The 14,657-nt window shown below is 50.9% G+C and overlaps 1 protein-coding gene and 1 long non-coding RNA gene across 2 annotated transcripts in view; one reads left to right on the top strand and one right to left on the bottom strand.

Annotated features, from left to right (window-relative positions):
* LOC116418556 overlaps positions 1-14,657 on the top strand; it is a 128,887-nt gene that overhangs the window by 56,523 nt on the left and 57,707 nt on the right. The gene's annotated exons all lie outside the window — the stretch shown is intronic.
* MYL9 (myosin light chain 9) overlaps positions 12,064-14,657 on the bottom strand; it is an 8,304-nt gene continuing 5,710 nt past the window's right edge. The window contains exons 3-4 of the mRNA XM_023220578.1: positions 13,691-13,852; positions 12,064-12,804 (exon numbers count right to left, since the gene is read on the bottom strand). Of these exons, the coding sequence (XP_023076346.1) occupies positions 12,632-12,804; positions 13,691-13,852 (335 nt within the window). The 3' untranslated portion in view covers positions 12,064-12,631. The remainder of the gene's footprint in view (positions 12,805-13,690; positions 13,853-14,657) is intronic.

The following is a 14,657-nucleotide window of genomic DNA, read 5'->3' as shown; positions in this document are numbered from 1 at the left end:
CTGGAGTGCAATGGCGGGATCTCGGCTCACTGCAAGCTCCTCCTCCCGGGTTTACGCCATTCTCCTGCCTCAGCCTCCCCAGTAGCTGGGACTACAGGCACCCGCCACCTCGCCCGTCTAGTTTTTTTGTATTTTTTAGTAGAGACGGGGTTTCACTGTGTTAGCCAGGATGGTCTCGATCTCCTGACCTCGTGATCCGCCCATCTCGACCTCCCAAATTGCTGGGATTACAGGCTTGAGCCACCGCGCCCGGCCACCTGGCTAATTTTTGTATTTTTAGTAGAGATGGGCTTTCACCGTATTGGTCAGGCTGGTCTCAAACTCCTGACCTCAGGTGATCCACCTGCCTCGGCCTCCCAAAATGTTGGGATTATAGGAGTGAGTGACCACACCCAGCCATATATATCGATCTATCTATCTATCTATCTATCTATCTATCTATCTATCTATCTAGTTTTTTTGAGACGGAGTCTCACTCTGTCATCCAGGCTGGAGTGCAGTGGCGTGATCTTGGCTCACTACAACCTCCACCTCTTGGAATCAAGCGATTGTCCTGCCTCAGCCTCTCAAGTAGCTGGGATTACAGGCACATGCTGCCACACCCGGCTAATTTTTGTATTTTTAGTAGAGACAGGGTTTCACCATATTGGCCAGGCTGGTCTGGAACTCCTGACCTCAGGTGATCCACCTGCCTCAGCCTCCCAAAGTGCTGGGATTACAGGCATGAGCCACTGCATCCAGCTTAATTTGTTAAATGTTTTATAGAGATGGGGACTTCTATGTTGGCCAGGCTGGTCTTGAACTCCTGGCCTCAAGCATTCTTTCCTCTTCAGCCTTCTAAAGTGCTAGGATTACAGGCATGATCCACTGCGCCTGGCCAAATTATATGGTTTTTAAAAACCCCACACAGCTATGGGACAAGGACAAACCAAGAGTAAAGAAAAGGAAATGCAACAATAGCAAATAGTTAAACTTAATCAGACGTCAAATTGAGGTCGACCAACAGCTTCCATACTCAGTGAAGCTACGCTCTTGGTTCACTGGGTTGTAAGTCTACTTTCTCATCACCCCAGATGAAGACATTTTGCAGCTCAGCATTTGAATAATAAACAGTGTCCTTTAAGGACCAAGTACCAAGGCTGGGCACGATGGCTCACAAGTGTTATTCTAGCACTTTGGGAGTCTGAGGTGGGTGAATTGCTTGAGCCCAGGAGTTTGAGACCAGACTGGGCAAGATGGCGATACCCCGTCTTTACAAAAAATAAAAAAATTAGCCAGGTGTGGTGGTGTGTGCCTGTAGTCTCAACCACTCAGGAGGCTGAGGTGGGAGAATAGCGTGAGCTCAGGTGGTCAAGGCTGCAGTGAGCCGTGATCATGCTCCTGCATTCCAGTCTCAGCAACACAGGCCCTGTCTCAAAAAGAAAGAAGGAAAAAAAAAAAAGGGAAAAAAATAAAAAAAAATAAAGACGTTAAAAAAAAAAGGCAAAGTGCTATGTGCCTGATAGTTCCCCTTTAACTAAAGTGGATTCCTTTCTTTTCTTTTCTTTTCTTTTTTTTTTTTTGAGACAGAGTCTCACTCTGTCACCAGGCTTGTCACCAAGAGTGCAATCTTGGCTCACTGCAACCTCCGCCTCCCGGGTTCAAGCAATTCTCCTGCCTCAGCCTCCCCAGTAGCTGGGAATACAAGTGCATGCCACTGCACCCAGCTAATTTTTGTATTTTAGTAGAGACAGGAGTTCACTATGTTGGCTAGGTTGGTCTCGAACTCCTGACCTCATAATCTGCCTACCTCAGCCTCCCAAAGTTCTGGGATTACAGGTGTGAGCCACTGTGCCCAGCCAGTGGATTCCCTTCTTAAAGGCAGATTTAGATCTGACTTTTCCATTTTCCTTTTTTTTTTTTTTGAGACAGAGTCTCTCTCTGTTCTCTCTCTGTTGCCCAGGCTGGACACAATCTTGGCTCACTACAACCTCCACCTCCCGGGTTCAAGCAATTCTTCTGCCTCAGCCTCCTGAGTAGCCGAGACTACAGGTACATGCCAGCACGCTCAGCTAATTTTTGTATTTTTAGTAGAGACGGGGTTTTACCATGTTGGCTAGACGGGTCTCCAACTCCTGACCCCAAATGATCTGCCTGCCTTAGCCTCCCAAGTGTGAGCCACTGCACCTGGCCTCATTTTTCATTCTCAAAGGTGAGGAGTGCTTATAATTCTGTTTCTGAGGATCTCCATCCTTAGAGCAGGAGAAACTATTGGAGGTTTTTGGCTGGGGTAGTGATGTGGTCAGATAGACTTGGAAAGTGCAACCTGAAATGGCCCTGTGGAGGGTGGAGGAGAGGGTCAGGAAGGCCAGTTAAGAGGCCATTGCAGGTCGTGTAGTTGCATGCTTGACATTTATGCATTTTTCCATACGTGAATTATGCTTCAGGTTTTGTTTTTGTTTTTGTTTTTTTTGGGGAGTCAGAGTTTCGCCATGTTGCCCAGGCTTGTCTTGAACTCCTGAGCTTAAGGGATCGCCTGCCTCAGCCTACCAAAGTGCTGGGATTACAGGCGTGAGCCACCGTGCCCAGCCCATGCTTCAATTTTTTAAAAAAAGACTATCACAGCTGAGCATGGTGGTGGCTGCCTGTAATCCCAGCAACTCAGGAGGCTGAGTTCAGAAGATCTCTTGAGGTAAGGAGTTTGAGACCAGCCCCTGTAACGTGGCAAGACTCCATCTTTATTTAGGGAAAAAAACAAAACACTGAAAATCACAGTGCTCCATGTAAAGTTTAAAGCTCAGATAAAGGGGTTCTGGGCCCAGTGGGAACAGTATGACAAGTCTGGTGACTTGGGCAGGATTCTGGCCTAGAGCTTTCCAGAGTTTGAAGAGGGATTGGGTGAAGGTAGAGGCCAACATGGGGAGAAAATCAAGTCTCACGGAAGAACTGAAGGTGGAAATGTCTGAGTGAGACTTAGGAGCCGTTGCTGAATGAACAAACTGACTCTGTAGCTCTGGGGGTCCTGCTAGGAAGGGGAGCCAAGTGAAGGCCTGACACCCATCCTTAAGTGTTGTGGCTCGGGGAGCTGGGACGGCCTTCTTGGACCACTCGGGGAAGGCATGGAGGTTCTCTGCGGGAGGAAGTCATTTCTTCATATCCCCTCCCTCCCTCAGATACTCCTTGCCTGTTTGTCTCTTCTCACAGATGTGTCTGGGGCTGGGGGTACGGTGTCCCAGTGACAAGGGTCTGACCCACCTGGCTTTGAGTCTGGTTCTGATGTTCCCTAGCGATATGATTGAGCCTGGATAGGTTGCATTGCCTCTTTGAGCCTCTATTTCCTCATCTCTCTTTTTTTTATTTTTTAATTTTTTTTATTTTTTTGAGACGGAGTCTCGCTCTGTCGCCGGGGCTGGAGTGCAGTGGCCGGATCTCAGCTCACTGCTAGCTCCGCCTCCCGGGTTTACGCCATTCTCCTGCCTCAGCCTCCCGAGTAGCTGGGACTACAGGCACCCGCCACCTCGCCTGGCTAGTTTTTTGTATTTTTTAGTAGAGACGGGGTTTCACAGTGTTAGCCAGGATGGTCTCAATCTCTTGACCTCGTGATCCGCCCGTCTCGGCCTCCCAAAGTGCTGGGATTACAGGCTTGAGCCACCGTGCCCGGCCTCCTCATCTCTCAAGTGGGGATGATATCCTGTTTGCTGGCATATGACTCACTTACCCCTTTTCCCCCTTTCTAAAAAATGCCTTCTGCAATTTAATTTTAATTTTAATTTTTGTTGTTGTTTGTTTTTTTTTGAGACACAGTCACTGTGTCACCCAGGATGGACTGCAGTGGCACAATCTCAGCTCACTGCAGCCTGGACCTCCCAGACTCCGATGATCCTCCTACTTTAGCCTCTTTAGTAGCTGGGACTTCAGGCATGCACCTCCATGTCTGATTAATTTTTATATATTTTGTAGATATGGGGTCTTGCCATGTTGCCCAGGCTGTTCTTGAACTCCTGCGCTCAAGTGATCCGCCTACCTTGGCCTCCCAAACTGCTGGCATTGCAGCTGTAAGCCACTGTGCCTGGCCTGTTCTGCAGCTTCCCTGCTGTCTTTTCTTTTTTTTGAGATGGAGTTTTGCTTTTGTTGTCCAGTGCAATGGCATGAGCTCGGTTTGCTGCAACCTCCGCCTCCCAGGTTCAAGCGATTCTCCTGCATCAGCCTCCCAAGTAGCTGGGATTACAGGCATAGGCCACCACACCTGGCTAATTTTTTGTATTTAGTAGAGATCTGGTTTCACCATGTTAGTCAAGCTGGTCTTGAACTCCTGACCTTAGGTGATCCACCCCCTTCGGCTTCCCAAAGTGCTGGGATTACAGACGTGCACCACAGCGCCTGGCCTTTTTTTTTGAGACTGAGTCTTGCTCTGTTGCCCAGGCACTCCACTCACTGCAACCTCCACCTCCCGGGTTCAAGTGATTCTCCTGCCTCAGCCTCCCCAGTAGCTGGGTTTTACAGGCGCCTGCCACCATGCCCAGCTAATTTTTGTATTTTTAGTAGAGATGGGATTTCACCATGTTGGCCAGGCTGGTCTGGAACTCCTGATGTCAAGTTTCCCTCCCCCCCCCCCACCAGCCTCCCAAAGGGCTGGGATTACAGGTGTGAGCCACCGCGCCCAGCATTCCTTACCTTCTTATAACATGCCCATATTGTGGATGGAAGAGAATGGTACAAAGTGGGGCCCTTGGGCACCCCAGGCTGATTTAGACTCTTGAGGGCTTAATAGGCCTGGGGCTGCTAGTCCCTTGAGATTGCTTCCTAGCATCTTGCAGCTTGGGGGACCTTACTGGTGCTGAAGAGGCCATGCCTGTCTGGGAAAGCAGACAGGGTCAGGAATTCTGAGCATCGCGGCCCAAATTCGCTGTGTGACCTTCGTCGTCCCCTAGTGGTGAAGTGTGGCAACCTCGTGTCCGGCAGGAACGGGTTGTGTGGCTTTGTGCCAGATTTTGTTGACTTTTGCAGCAGGTGCTGGGTAGGAATTCCCTCATTATATTTTTTGCATTGTGGCTTGCTTTTTAGTTGCTGTTATTTGCTTGGGTGCAGTTCTCGTATTTGCTTTTACACCATTATATTTATTGAATGGGGCTTCATTCAATAAATGCAAATCCTGTGTGTTTTCTTACTATATACACATTGAACATCCCTGATCTGAAAATCCAAAGTCTGAAATGCTTCAACATTTGAAACGTTTTGAGCACCAACATGGCGCCATGCGTGGAATACTCAATTCACCAGGTGTGATGGGTCACAGTCAAAACTTTGTATTGTGCACAGAATGATTAAAAATAATGTATACCAGCCTGGGCAACATGGTGAAACCCCGTGTCTACAAAAAATACAAGAATTAGCTAGGTGTGGTGGCACACACATGTAGCCACAGTTACTTGTGGGGGCTGAGGCAGGAGGATTGCTTGAGCCCACGGGGTCAAGGCTGCAGTGAGCCATGATTGTACCATTGTACTCCACTCTGGGCGACAAAGATAGACTGTCTCAAAAAACAAAAAAACAAAAAAAACCCAAAAAGATCTCACAGAGGCATTTGCGGCACGTTCCATCTGGCTCCACATCCTTCTCCTTACCTTGCCCCAATCTCTAGCCCTGAGACCACGGGCAAAGTTCCTCCTTCACTTTGGCTTTGTTTATTCGTTTTTTGAGACAGAGTTTCACTCTGTTGCCCCGGCTGGAGTGCAGTGGTGTGATCTTGGCTCACTGCAACCTCCGCCTCCCAGGATCAAGCGATTTTCCTGCCTCAGCCTCCTCAGTAGCTGGGATTACAGGCATGCACCCCCATGGCCGGCTAATTTTGTATTTTTAGTAGAGACGGGGCTTCTCCACGTTGGCCAGGCTGGTCTCGAACTCCCAACCTCAAGTAATCCGCCCGCCTCGGCCTCCCAAAGTGGTGGAAGTACAGGCGTGAGCCACCCCGCCCCGGCAATTGGCTTTGTTTTTTCATCAGTTAAGGGTGATGACCAGGGTTCCTTCTGAATTGCAGATAAACCTCCATCAGTTTTTGTGTCCTTTCTCCATCCGTCCTTATTGAGGTTTATTCATCAGGTAGGACCCTGTTAGTTTCAGGTACTGTCTTATATAAGCTTCACTTTTTCTCTCTTCCCAGTAAGGGTGGCTGCATTTTTCCTTGTCCTCCTCACTTGCATATGACACACTGCATTCAGGACACAAGGTCATCACTGTGTCCCCAGGCACCACCTCTAAGCCCCACCCCACCCTAGGAATCCACCCTTGAGGGTTTGGAATGGGTCCTTGGCTATGTGTGAAGAGTCCCTTGGGCAATTCTGCAGTGGTTAAGTCTTCATGTTTTAAAATTACACTGAAGTTCTTGGGCGATACTCTCATCCCTTGTCTTTTCTCCCTCACATTGCTTTTGATATGTAGCCCTGTTGATATGTGGACATTGAGTCCTGCATGGTATCCACAGTATGCATTCATCACGTTTCACTTGCTGATTTTCCTCTTGATAGATACGTAGGTTCCCTTCAATTCCCTGCTACCGTCAGTGCTGCCTCAGTGAACATGTTTCTACCCCTTCTGGGCCTATGGACAATTCTCTGGTATTTGTTTCCAAGTGTGGAGTTGCTGCATCAGAAGGGATTTGCTTGCTCACAGGCGCTGCGTGGTTGCCCTCCTGCGCTGGTGCGCCAGTGTGTCCTCCCATCACCCATGCCTTAGACTTCTCTGCATCTTTTCCAATGGTGTTATCCCTCTCTCTAAATTTTGACAAGCTGATGGGCATAAAATGCCTTCTTATTTTTAATTTGCTTTTCTTTATGACTGCAGTTGTCCCTTCATATCTGAGGGTTCTGCATCCATGGATTCAACCAACTTCTTTTTTTTTTTCTGAGACGGAGTCTCGCTCTGTCGCCCAGGCTGGAGTGCAGTGGCCGGATCTCAGCTCACTGCAAGCTCCGCCTCCCGGGTTTACGCCATTCTCCTGCCTCAGCCTGCCAAGTAGCTGGGACTACAAGCGCCCGCCACCTCGCCCGGCTAGTTTTTTGTATTTTTTTAGTAGAGACGGCGTTTCACCGTGTTAGCCAGGATGGTCTCGATCTCCTGACCTCGTGATCCGCCCGTCTCAGCCTCCCAAAGTGCTGGGATTACAGGCTTGAGCCACCGCGCCCGGCCTCAACCGACTTCTGATAGAAAATATCATGAGGCAGGAAGATCACTTGAGCCCAGGAATTTGAGACCAGCCTGGGCAACATAGGGAGACTGCTTCTACAGGAAAAAAAAGAAAAGAAAATGAGCGGCGCAGTGGCTCACGCCTGTAATCCCAGCACTTTGGGAGACTGAGGCAGGCAGATCACCTGAGGTTGGGAGTTTGAGACCAGTCTGATCAACATGGTGAAACCCTGTCTCTACTAAAAATACAAAATTAGCCAGGCATGGTGGCGCATGCCTGTAATCCCAGCTACTTGGGAGGCTGAGGCAGGAGAATCACTTGAATCTAGGAGGCGGAGGTTGTGGGGAGCCGAGTTCGCACCATTGCACTCCAGCCTGGGCAACAAGGGCGAAACTCCATCTCAAAAAAAGAAAAAACCAATAAAAATAACAATACCACCAAAAAACAATACGGTAAGGCTGGGCGCGGTGGCTCACGCCTGTAATCTCTGCACTTTGGGAAGCCGAGGTGGGTGGATCACCTGAGGTCAGGAGTTCGAGACCAGCCTGGCCAACATGGTGAAACCCAGACTCTACTAAAAATATAAAAGTTAGCTGGACCTGGTGGTGTGTGCCTGTAATCCCAGCTAGTCTGGAGGCTGAGGCAGGAGAATTCCTTGAACCCAGGAGGTGGAGATTGCAGTGAACCAAGATGGCCCCACTACACTCCAGCCTGGGTGACAGAGCAAGACTTCATCTCAAAAAACCACCACCACCACCACCACCAAATACTTTCACGGACTCTGGTGTTTTCCCCCACCTGTCTATCTTTCCTTTTTTGTTTATTTATTTATTTATATATTTTTAGAGACAGAGTCTCCCTCTGTCACCCAGGCTGGTGTGCGGTGGCGCGATCATAGCTCAGTGTATCCTTGAGCTTCTGGTTTTCAGTGATCCTCCCACCCCAGCCTCTTTTCCTTTTTTTGAAATGGAATCTCACTCTGTTGCCCAGGCTGGAGTGCAGTGGTGTGATCTCAGCTCACTGCAACCTCCACCTCCTGGGTTCAAGTGATTCTCCTGCCTCAGCCTCCTGAGTAGCTGGGACTACAGGTGTGCATCACCACACCTGGGTCATTTTTGTATGTTTAGTGGAGATGAGGTTTCACCATGTTGGCCAGGCTACTCTCGAACTCCTGACCTCATGTGATCCACCTGCCTCAGCCTCCCAAAATGCTGGGATTACAGGCGTGAGCCACCATGGCTGGCCTGATTCTGTTCTGTGTTTGGCTCTTGACCAAGCTGTTTCTCATAGCTGGCAACAGTGGTTTTATGATCTCTTTGTTTATCAGGATGGTGGCGGTCTGTTTTTTATCTAGAGAGAGATGACAGGAAACGTGATTTGTTAGATTTTTTTTGGTCATTATTTTGTATGCTTGTGATCTCACGTCACCTAAGGAAACATTGAAAGGAGAAAGCCCATTGAGATGTGGATCAGTGAGTTTTTGTGTTTTTTTGGTTTAACGTGATATATGAATGAGATTGTAGAACTGAAGCTTCAAATCTCTGTGTCTATAAGAGTTTGAAATATTCTTCTACCACCATAGTATATCAAATTAAATTATAATGTCTCTTAAATTTTAAGATCTAGGCCAGTTGCTGTGGCTCACACCTGTAATCCTAGCACTTTGGGAGGCCGAGGTGGGTGGATCACCTGAGGCCAGGAGTTCAAGGCCAGCCTGACCAACATGGTGAAACCCCAACTCTACTAAAAATACAAAATTAGCTGAGCATGGTGGTGCGTGCCTGTAATCCCAGCTACTTAGGAGGCTGAGGCAGGAGAATCACTTGAACTTGGGAGGCAGAGGTTGCAGTGAGCTGAGATCATGCCACTGCACTCCATTCTGGGTGACAGAGTGAAACTCCGTATCAAAAAAAAAAAAAATTTAAGATTCATTTTTGATTCTTTTATAGGGTCTAATGAGGCTGCCAGAAAGATAAGGAAACACAAAAATTTTCAGAAAATAAATGGAATTTCTAATGTTGTAAAAGTTCTAGCCTTTGGAGGAATCAAAAAGGAACCTGTCAGGTGTGGTGATATGCACTTGTAGTCTTGGCTACTCAGGAGGATCACTTGAGGCCAAGAGTTTGAGGCCAGCCCAGGCAACAAAGTGAGACCCCCATCTCTAACAAAAATTTAAAAATTGGCTAGGTGTGGTGGCACATGCCTGTAATCCCAGCACTTTGGGAGGCCAAGGCAGGTAGATCACTTGATGTCAGGAGTTTGAGACCAGCCTGGCCAACATGGTGAAACCCTGTCTCTACTAAAAATACAAAAAATTATACAGATGTGGTGGCGGGTGTCTGTAATCCCAGCTACTTGGGAGGCTGAGGCAGGATAATTGCTTGAATCTGGGAGGTGGAGCTTGCCGTGAGCTGAGATCATGCCATTGCACTCCATCTGGGCAACAAGAGTGAAACTCTGTAAAAAAAAAAAAAAAAAAAACCACAAAAATTTAAAAATTAAGGCCAGGCATGGTGGCTCACACTTATAATCTCACCGCTTTGGGAGGCCAAGGTGGGAGGATTGCTTGAGCCCAGGAGTTTGACACCAGCCTGGGCAACATAGCAAGGCCCCGTCTCTACAAAAAAAAAAAATTAGTCAGGTGTGGTGGCCCAGGTCTATAGTACCAGCTGCTCAGGAGGCTCAGGTGGGAGAATTGCTTGAGCCCAGGAGTTCTAGGCTGCAGGAACTATGATCACACCACTGCACTCCAGCCTGAGCAAGAGAGACCCAGTCTCAAAAAGCTAGACAAATACTAGGAAGAAATAGAAACATTTACAGTTTTACAATGATGTTGAGCACTTAAAAATGTATTTGGTGGTATTTAAAGTGTTCTTACTAAGTGTACGTATTTTGGCCGGGCGTGGTGGCCCACCCCTGTAATCCCAGCACTTTGGGAGGCTGAGGCAGGCAGATCACAAGGTCAAGAGATCGAGACTGTCCTGGCGAACATGGTGAAACCCCATCTCTACTAAAAATACAAAAATTAGCTCGGCGTGGTGGCATGTACCTGTAGTCTCAGCAACTCAGGAGGTTGAGGCAGGAGGATCGCTTGAACCTGGGAGGCGGAGGTTGCAGTGAGCCAAGATCGTGCCACTGCACTCCAGCTTGGGAGAAAGAACAAGGCTCTGTTTCAGAAAAAAAAAAAAAAAAAAAAGTGTATGCATTTCTTCTGAGATTCCTTATCATGTTACCATTTTTTTCCTACTGCGTTGTGTTTTTCTGATTGAATTATTGAAGCTTTATATAGATTAGTGTTAACTCTTGTTTAGTTAAATATGCTGCAGATATTTCCTCCCAGTATGCATTTGGCTTTTCACTTTGTGCCCTCTAAAAATAATTTTCACTTCATGCATTTAAATCTGCCAGTCTTTTCCTTTGTGGCTTCTGGGTTTTGTGCTAGACTTGGAAAGTTCTGGGGGTCCTTTACTGCTGGCTTGCGGGTGCTGCAGGTCCTGCCCTGCCCAGCCCTGACCAGAGTGCTTTCCTCTTCCCTTCCTGTGGGTCACAGTAGCCCCCAGGCCAGTTCTGAAGCCAGTGAGGCTGGACTGGTCCTGACCTCTTCCCGCCTGTATGCGAAGCTCTTCCGTCTCGGGGTGGAGGTGGGGTGGGCTGTGACAGAATTGCACACCGGGGCTTGACATCTAGATGACACGTCCTTGCCTCCTTCCAGAAATGCCTTTGGTGCTGCAGTGGCTCTGCTGAGAGGACCTTATGACCCTGGTGTCCGGGCATGTGTGGTCTGTACCCTGGGACACCCTGAGACCCCCCTCCCACACCCTTGGGTCTGGCAGCATCGAATAGGTGGCTAGGCTGAAGGTCGCCCAGGGCCGTGTGTGTAGCTAGAGGCCTGCAGCCTGTGGCCAGGGGTGAGAACATGGTTGGGACCGAGTTTGGGATACTATTTGGGCCTGGTTTGGAGCTTGTTCGGGTCTCGCTCCTTCTAGAGTTGATGCCGGGGGCTTTTGGGGCTCCGTTTGGAGCCAGGATGAGGAGTTTCAGCCGGGCTCTGAGCAGGGCCTGGCATTGAGGCCTGTGGGAGGTTAGGGCCTCCTGGTCAGGCACAGGGTCCCCTGGTGCTCAGCTCCCCCTTTGCTGAGTGCTTCAGCTGCCTGCGCTGGGTGACTTCTGGAGAAGGCCTCAGGAGCAAGCTGGGTCCACTCACCCGGGTCAGGTGGGGTGGGTCCGGCCTTCACTCTGCCCCAGGCCCATTGGGTGACCCAGGCAGTCCCTGCCCCTCTGGATTCTTTGCTCAGTCATTCAGTGCTCTTTCTGCCCCTCTTAGGCCCCAGGCACTGCCATCAGTGTCCCCATCATCCACTAGTAGCAGGGGTCCCGGCCCTTCTCACCCTATATACACAGGGGCATGGAAAGCTGTGGCCCCCGCGCTGCTGGTCCTGGGGCTGAACTCGCCCTCCAGCTGCCCGGGGCTGGGAAACCCCTCGTTCCCACCTCCAACCCTGAGCTGCTGGGATGCCTGCCTCATTGCTGTTCCTGGAGGCTCCATGTTCTTCTGGAGGGCTGTGTGGCCTGACCTCTGCCCCCCAAGAGGCCTGGAACCCTCAACAGGTTTAGCTGTGGTGATTCCCGTGGTCCTCCCTTTCCCACAAGCCCCGAGAAGGCCAACAGGCCCATTCCCTCCGTCCCCTGCCCCTGCTGGTCTCAGCTGAACATAGAGCCCACTTACTAGGGACTCTGGTCCCTAGAAGCTTCAGGGCCCATATGGCTGGAGGATACCCAGTCCTTCCCTGGGCCAGGGTGGGAGGAGCAGGGCAGTAACTGCGGATGGCAGGAGAAGGTGGGAGAGGATTTCAGGTCCGGAGTCCCCTTATTTCACCCCAACCACACACACAGACCAGAAGCAGTGCTCAGCCGTCTATTGGAGATTCTGCCTCCTCTGGGACAGATGTCCACGCTGCCCGCAACTCCTGAGCACACTCTCGTGGCAGGTGGCGCGCTCTGGGTGGGTGTGCGGCGGTGGCTGGTCAGGGTGTAGAGGAGGGGACCGAGAGGGGACCTTGGTGAGCCTGCATGTGTGTGGGGATGCACGTGAAGGGGTGTAGGATCCCAGGACTCAGGGCCTCTTCCTCCTGGGGGGCACACAGAGCCCTTTCCTCCTGGGGGAGCAGCCCGGGAATGGGGTCTTCCCTCGGTGCCTCTAGGTCTTGCCCTCCAGCCCATGTCCCCAGAAGGTGGTCTTTCCTTGGAGGTGTCAGAGACTCCAGCCCAGGGCTCTGGGGTCACCGTGGGAATACCTGCCTCAGCTCGGCACGCAGTTTTCCTGGCCTGTTTCTTCCACTGGGAGCTGGGACCCTAATCCCTCAAAGGGGGGATCCCTGAGCGAAGGTCATGGGCAGGGAGCTGGTATGGACGAGTGTGTGCGGGGAGGGGTGACTGGCGGGGGCTGGAGTGTCCAGGGGCTGGGGTGGCCTAGTCATCTTTATCCTTGGCGCCATGTTTGAGGATGCGGGTGAACTCCACATAGTTGAAGTTTCCTTTCTTATCAATGGGCGCCTCCCGGTACATCTCATCCACTTCCTCGTCCGTGAAGCGGTCACCCATGGTAGTGAGCAGCTCCCGGAGGTGGTCCTCATGGATGAAACCTGGGGGCAGGGGCAGGGTGGGTGAGAGCAGAAACTCGGGCTGAGACACACACAGCAGCCCCATCCCTCAGCCCCCTGGCAGCTCTTGCAGACCTAGAGGGGCTGGGAAGATACCATCTTATCTGTAGTCAGTCTGAGGAATGAGGACGAGGCAGGAGGGGTGTGGGGATGCACGTGAAGGGGTGTCGGATCCCACGTGAGGGGGTGCCCGGGTCCTGTGGGGAGGAGTTGTGCAGTGGGACTGCCTCCAAGGTGTCACTTGGGGAACTTGAGGCTGTGAACGCTGGGGGCACTGGGTATGCCCTGTTGGAAGCGTGAACTCTGGAGTTCTGCTGCCTGGGTTGAAATGCTGATTCGCATTCTCCCTAGCTGTGTGCCTTTGGGCAGGGCCCTTAGCTTCCGTGTGCCTGTTTAATCTAGAACACTGGGATGAACATGTTGCCATTCTGGTGAGGGACTGTGAAGGTAGTCAGGCCCGTGCGGGCCCAAGCAATGTTACCATGGCCATCATTACCCTGACATGTCCCTGGGAAAAATGAGCTGAGGGACAAAACGTCCGTTAGGAGATCTGAGGATGGGAGCCAGTTTCTATACCTTCTTGGCAAGAAAGGCATGAAATGGTTTGATTTCCAGAAAGGTCTAAAGCAGATGGAGAATGTGCATTGGGCCAGCGGGGGAGATCAAGAAGGCAGGAGCCTTGGGGCATGGGCTGTTCTGGCCTAGCCTTTGCGGGGACAATAAGGAGGTGGCCTGGCTTTTATAGTTCTGGTAACAGAACCTGGGAGATGGGTGATGTCTGTTCTGGCCCTTAGGGGCAGAGGCACGGAATGCCTGGGGTGGCCCTGGCCCCACTTGCATGCAGGGTGGTGGTAGGGGCGCCACGGACCTGAGGCTTCCTCGTCGAAGCAGGCAAAAGCGTTGCGAATCACATCCTCGGGGTCCGTGCCGTTCAGCTTCTCCCCAAACATGGTGAGGAACATGGTGAAGTTGATGGGCCCCGGGGCCTCGCTCATCATGCCCTCCAGGTATTCGTCTGTGGGGTTCTTCCCTGTGGCAGGTAGGGTGTTCCAGCCTGTGGTCCTGGTCCCTCTGTCCCCAGCTGGGGCAACTTCCACCCCCGCCCCCCACCCCTGCCCTTCACGGTTCTGTGGGAGACGGGAGGTAGTGGGTTTTGTGAACTGGAAAGCATGGCGTTAGGACAGCCACAGCAGTGGGCGCCGGGAGTCCCTGGCTGCTTCCACCAGTTTCCTCCTGTGGCCTGGATGTCAGCAGTCGGCAGTGTTCTCTAAAGTATAATAAAAACAACCCTCTGCAGACTGCTCACTGTGGCTGATGGCCCATGTGCCTTATTGCATTTAACTTTCACCACCCTGTGAAATCAGCATTCCTACCCACGTCACAGGTACGGAAGCTGAGGCACAGAGAGGCCAGGCGACTTGTCCAGGGTCAGACAGCAAGTAAGGAGGAGACTTGAGTAGACCTGGCATTTGAACCCAGGCAGCCTAACTCCTAAGTCCAGACATAGTGCTTTGCTGTGAGACAGGCCTGGATTTGGATCCCAGCTGTGCACCTTGGTTTCCCCCATCTCTTAGGGGAATTGTGAAGACAATAAGACAGTAGTTGCAAAAGGCTCATAACAATGACTGGCACAGGCCTGTGGACTCTGGAATCAACTGCTGGGTTTCTTTTTTTTTTTTTTTTTTTTTTTTTTTTTTTGGGTGGGGTGCTCTTTGTCCCGCCGGGTGGCGGGTGGGTGCCTCAGCTTCCGCCCGTGTGACTCCCCCCCCCGGGGCTTCGCCCTTTCCCGGTGAAAGTTAAATGCAATAAGGCACATGGGCCATCAGCCACAGTGA

This window comes from Piliocolobus tephrosceles, chromosome 20 (genome assembly GCF_002776525.5).
Source record: "Piliocolobus tephrosceles isolate RC106 chromosome 20, ASM277652v3, whole genome shotgun sequence".
In the NCBI taxonomy this organism is placed as follows: Eukaryota; Metazoa; Chordata; class Mammalia; order Primates; family Cercopithecidae; genus Piliocolobus; species Piliocolobus tephrosceles.
This window is presented reverse-complemented; position numbering and strand designations above follow the sequence as displayed.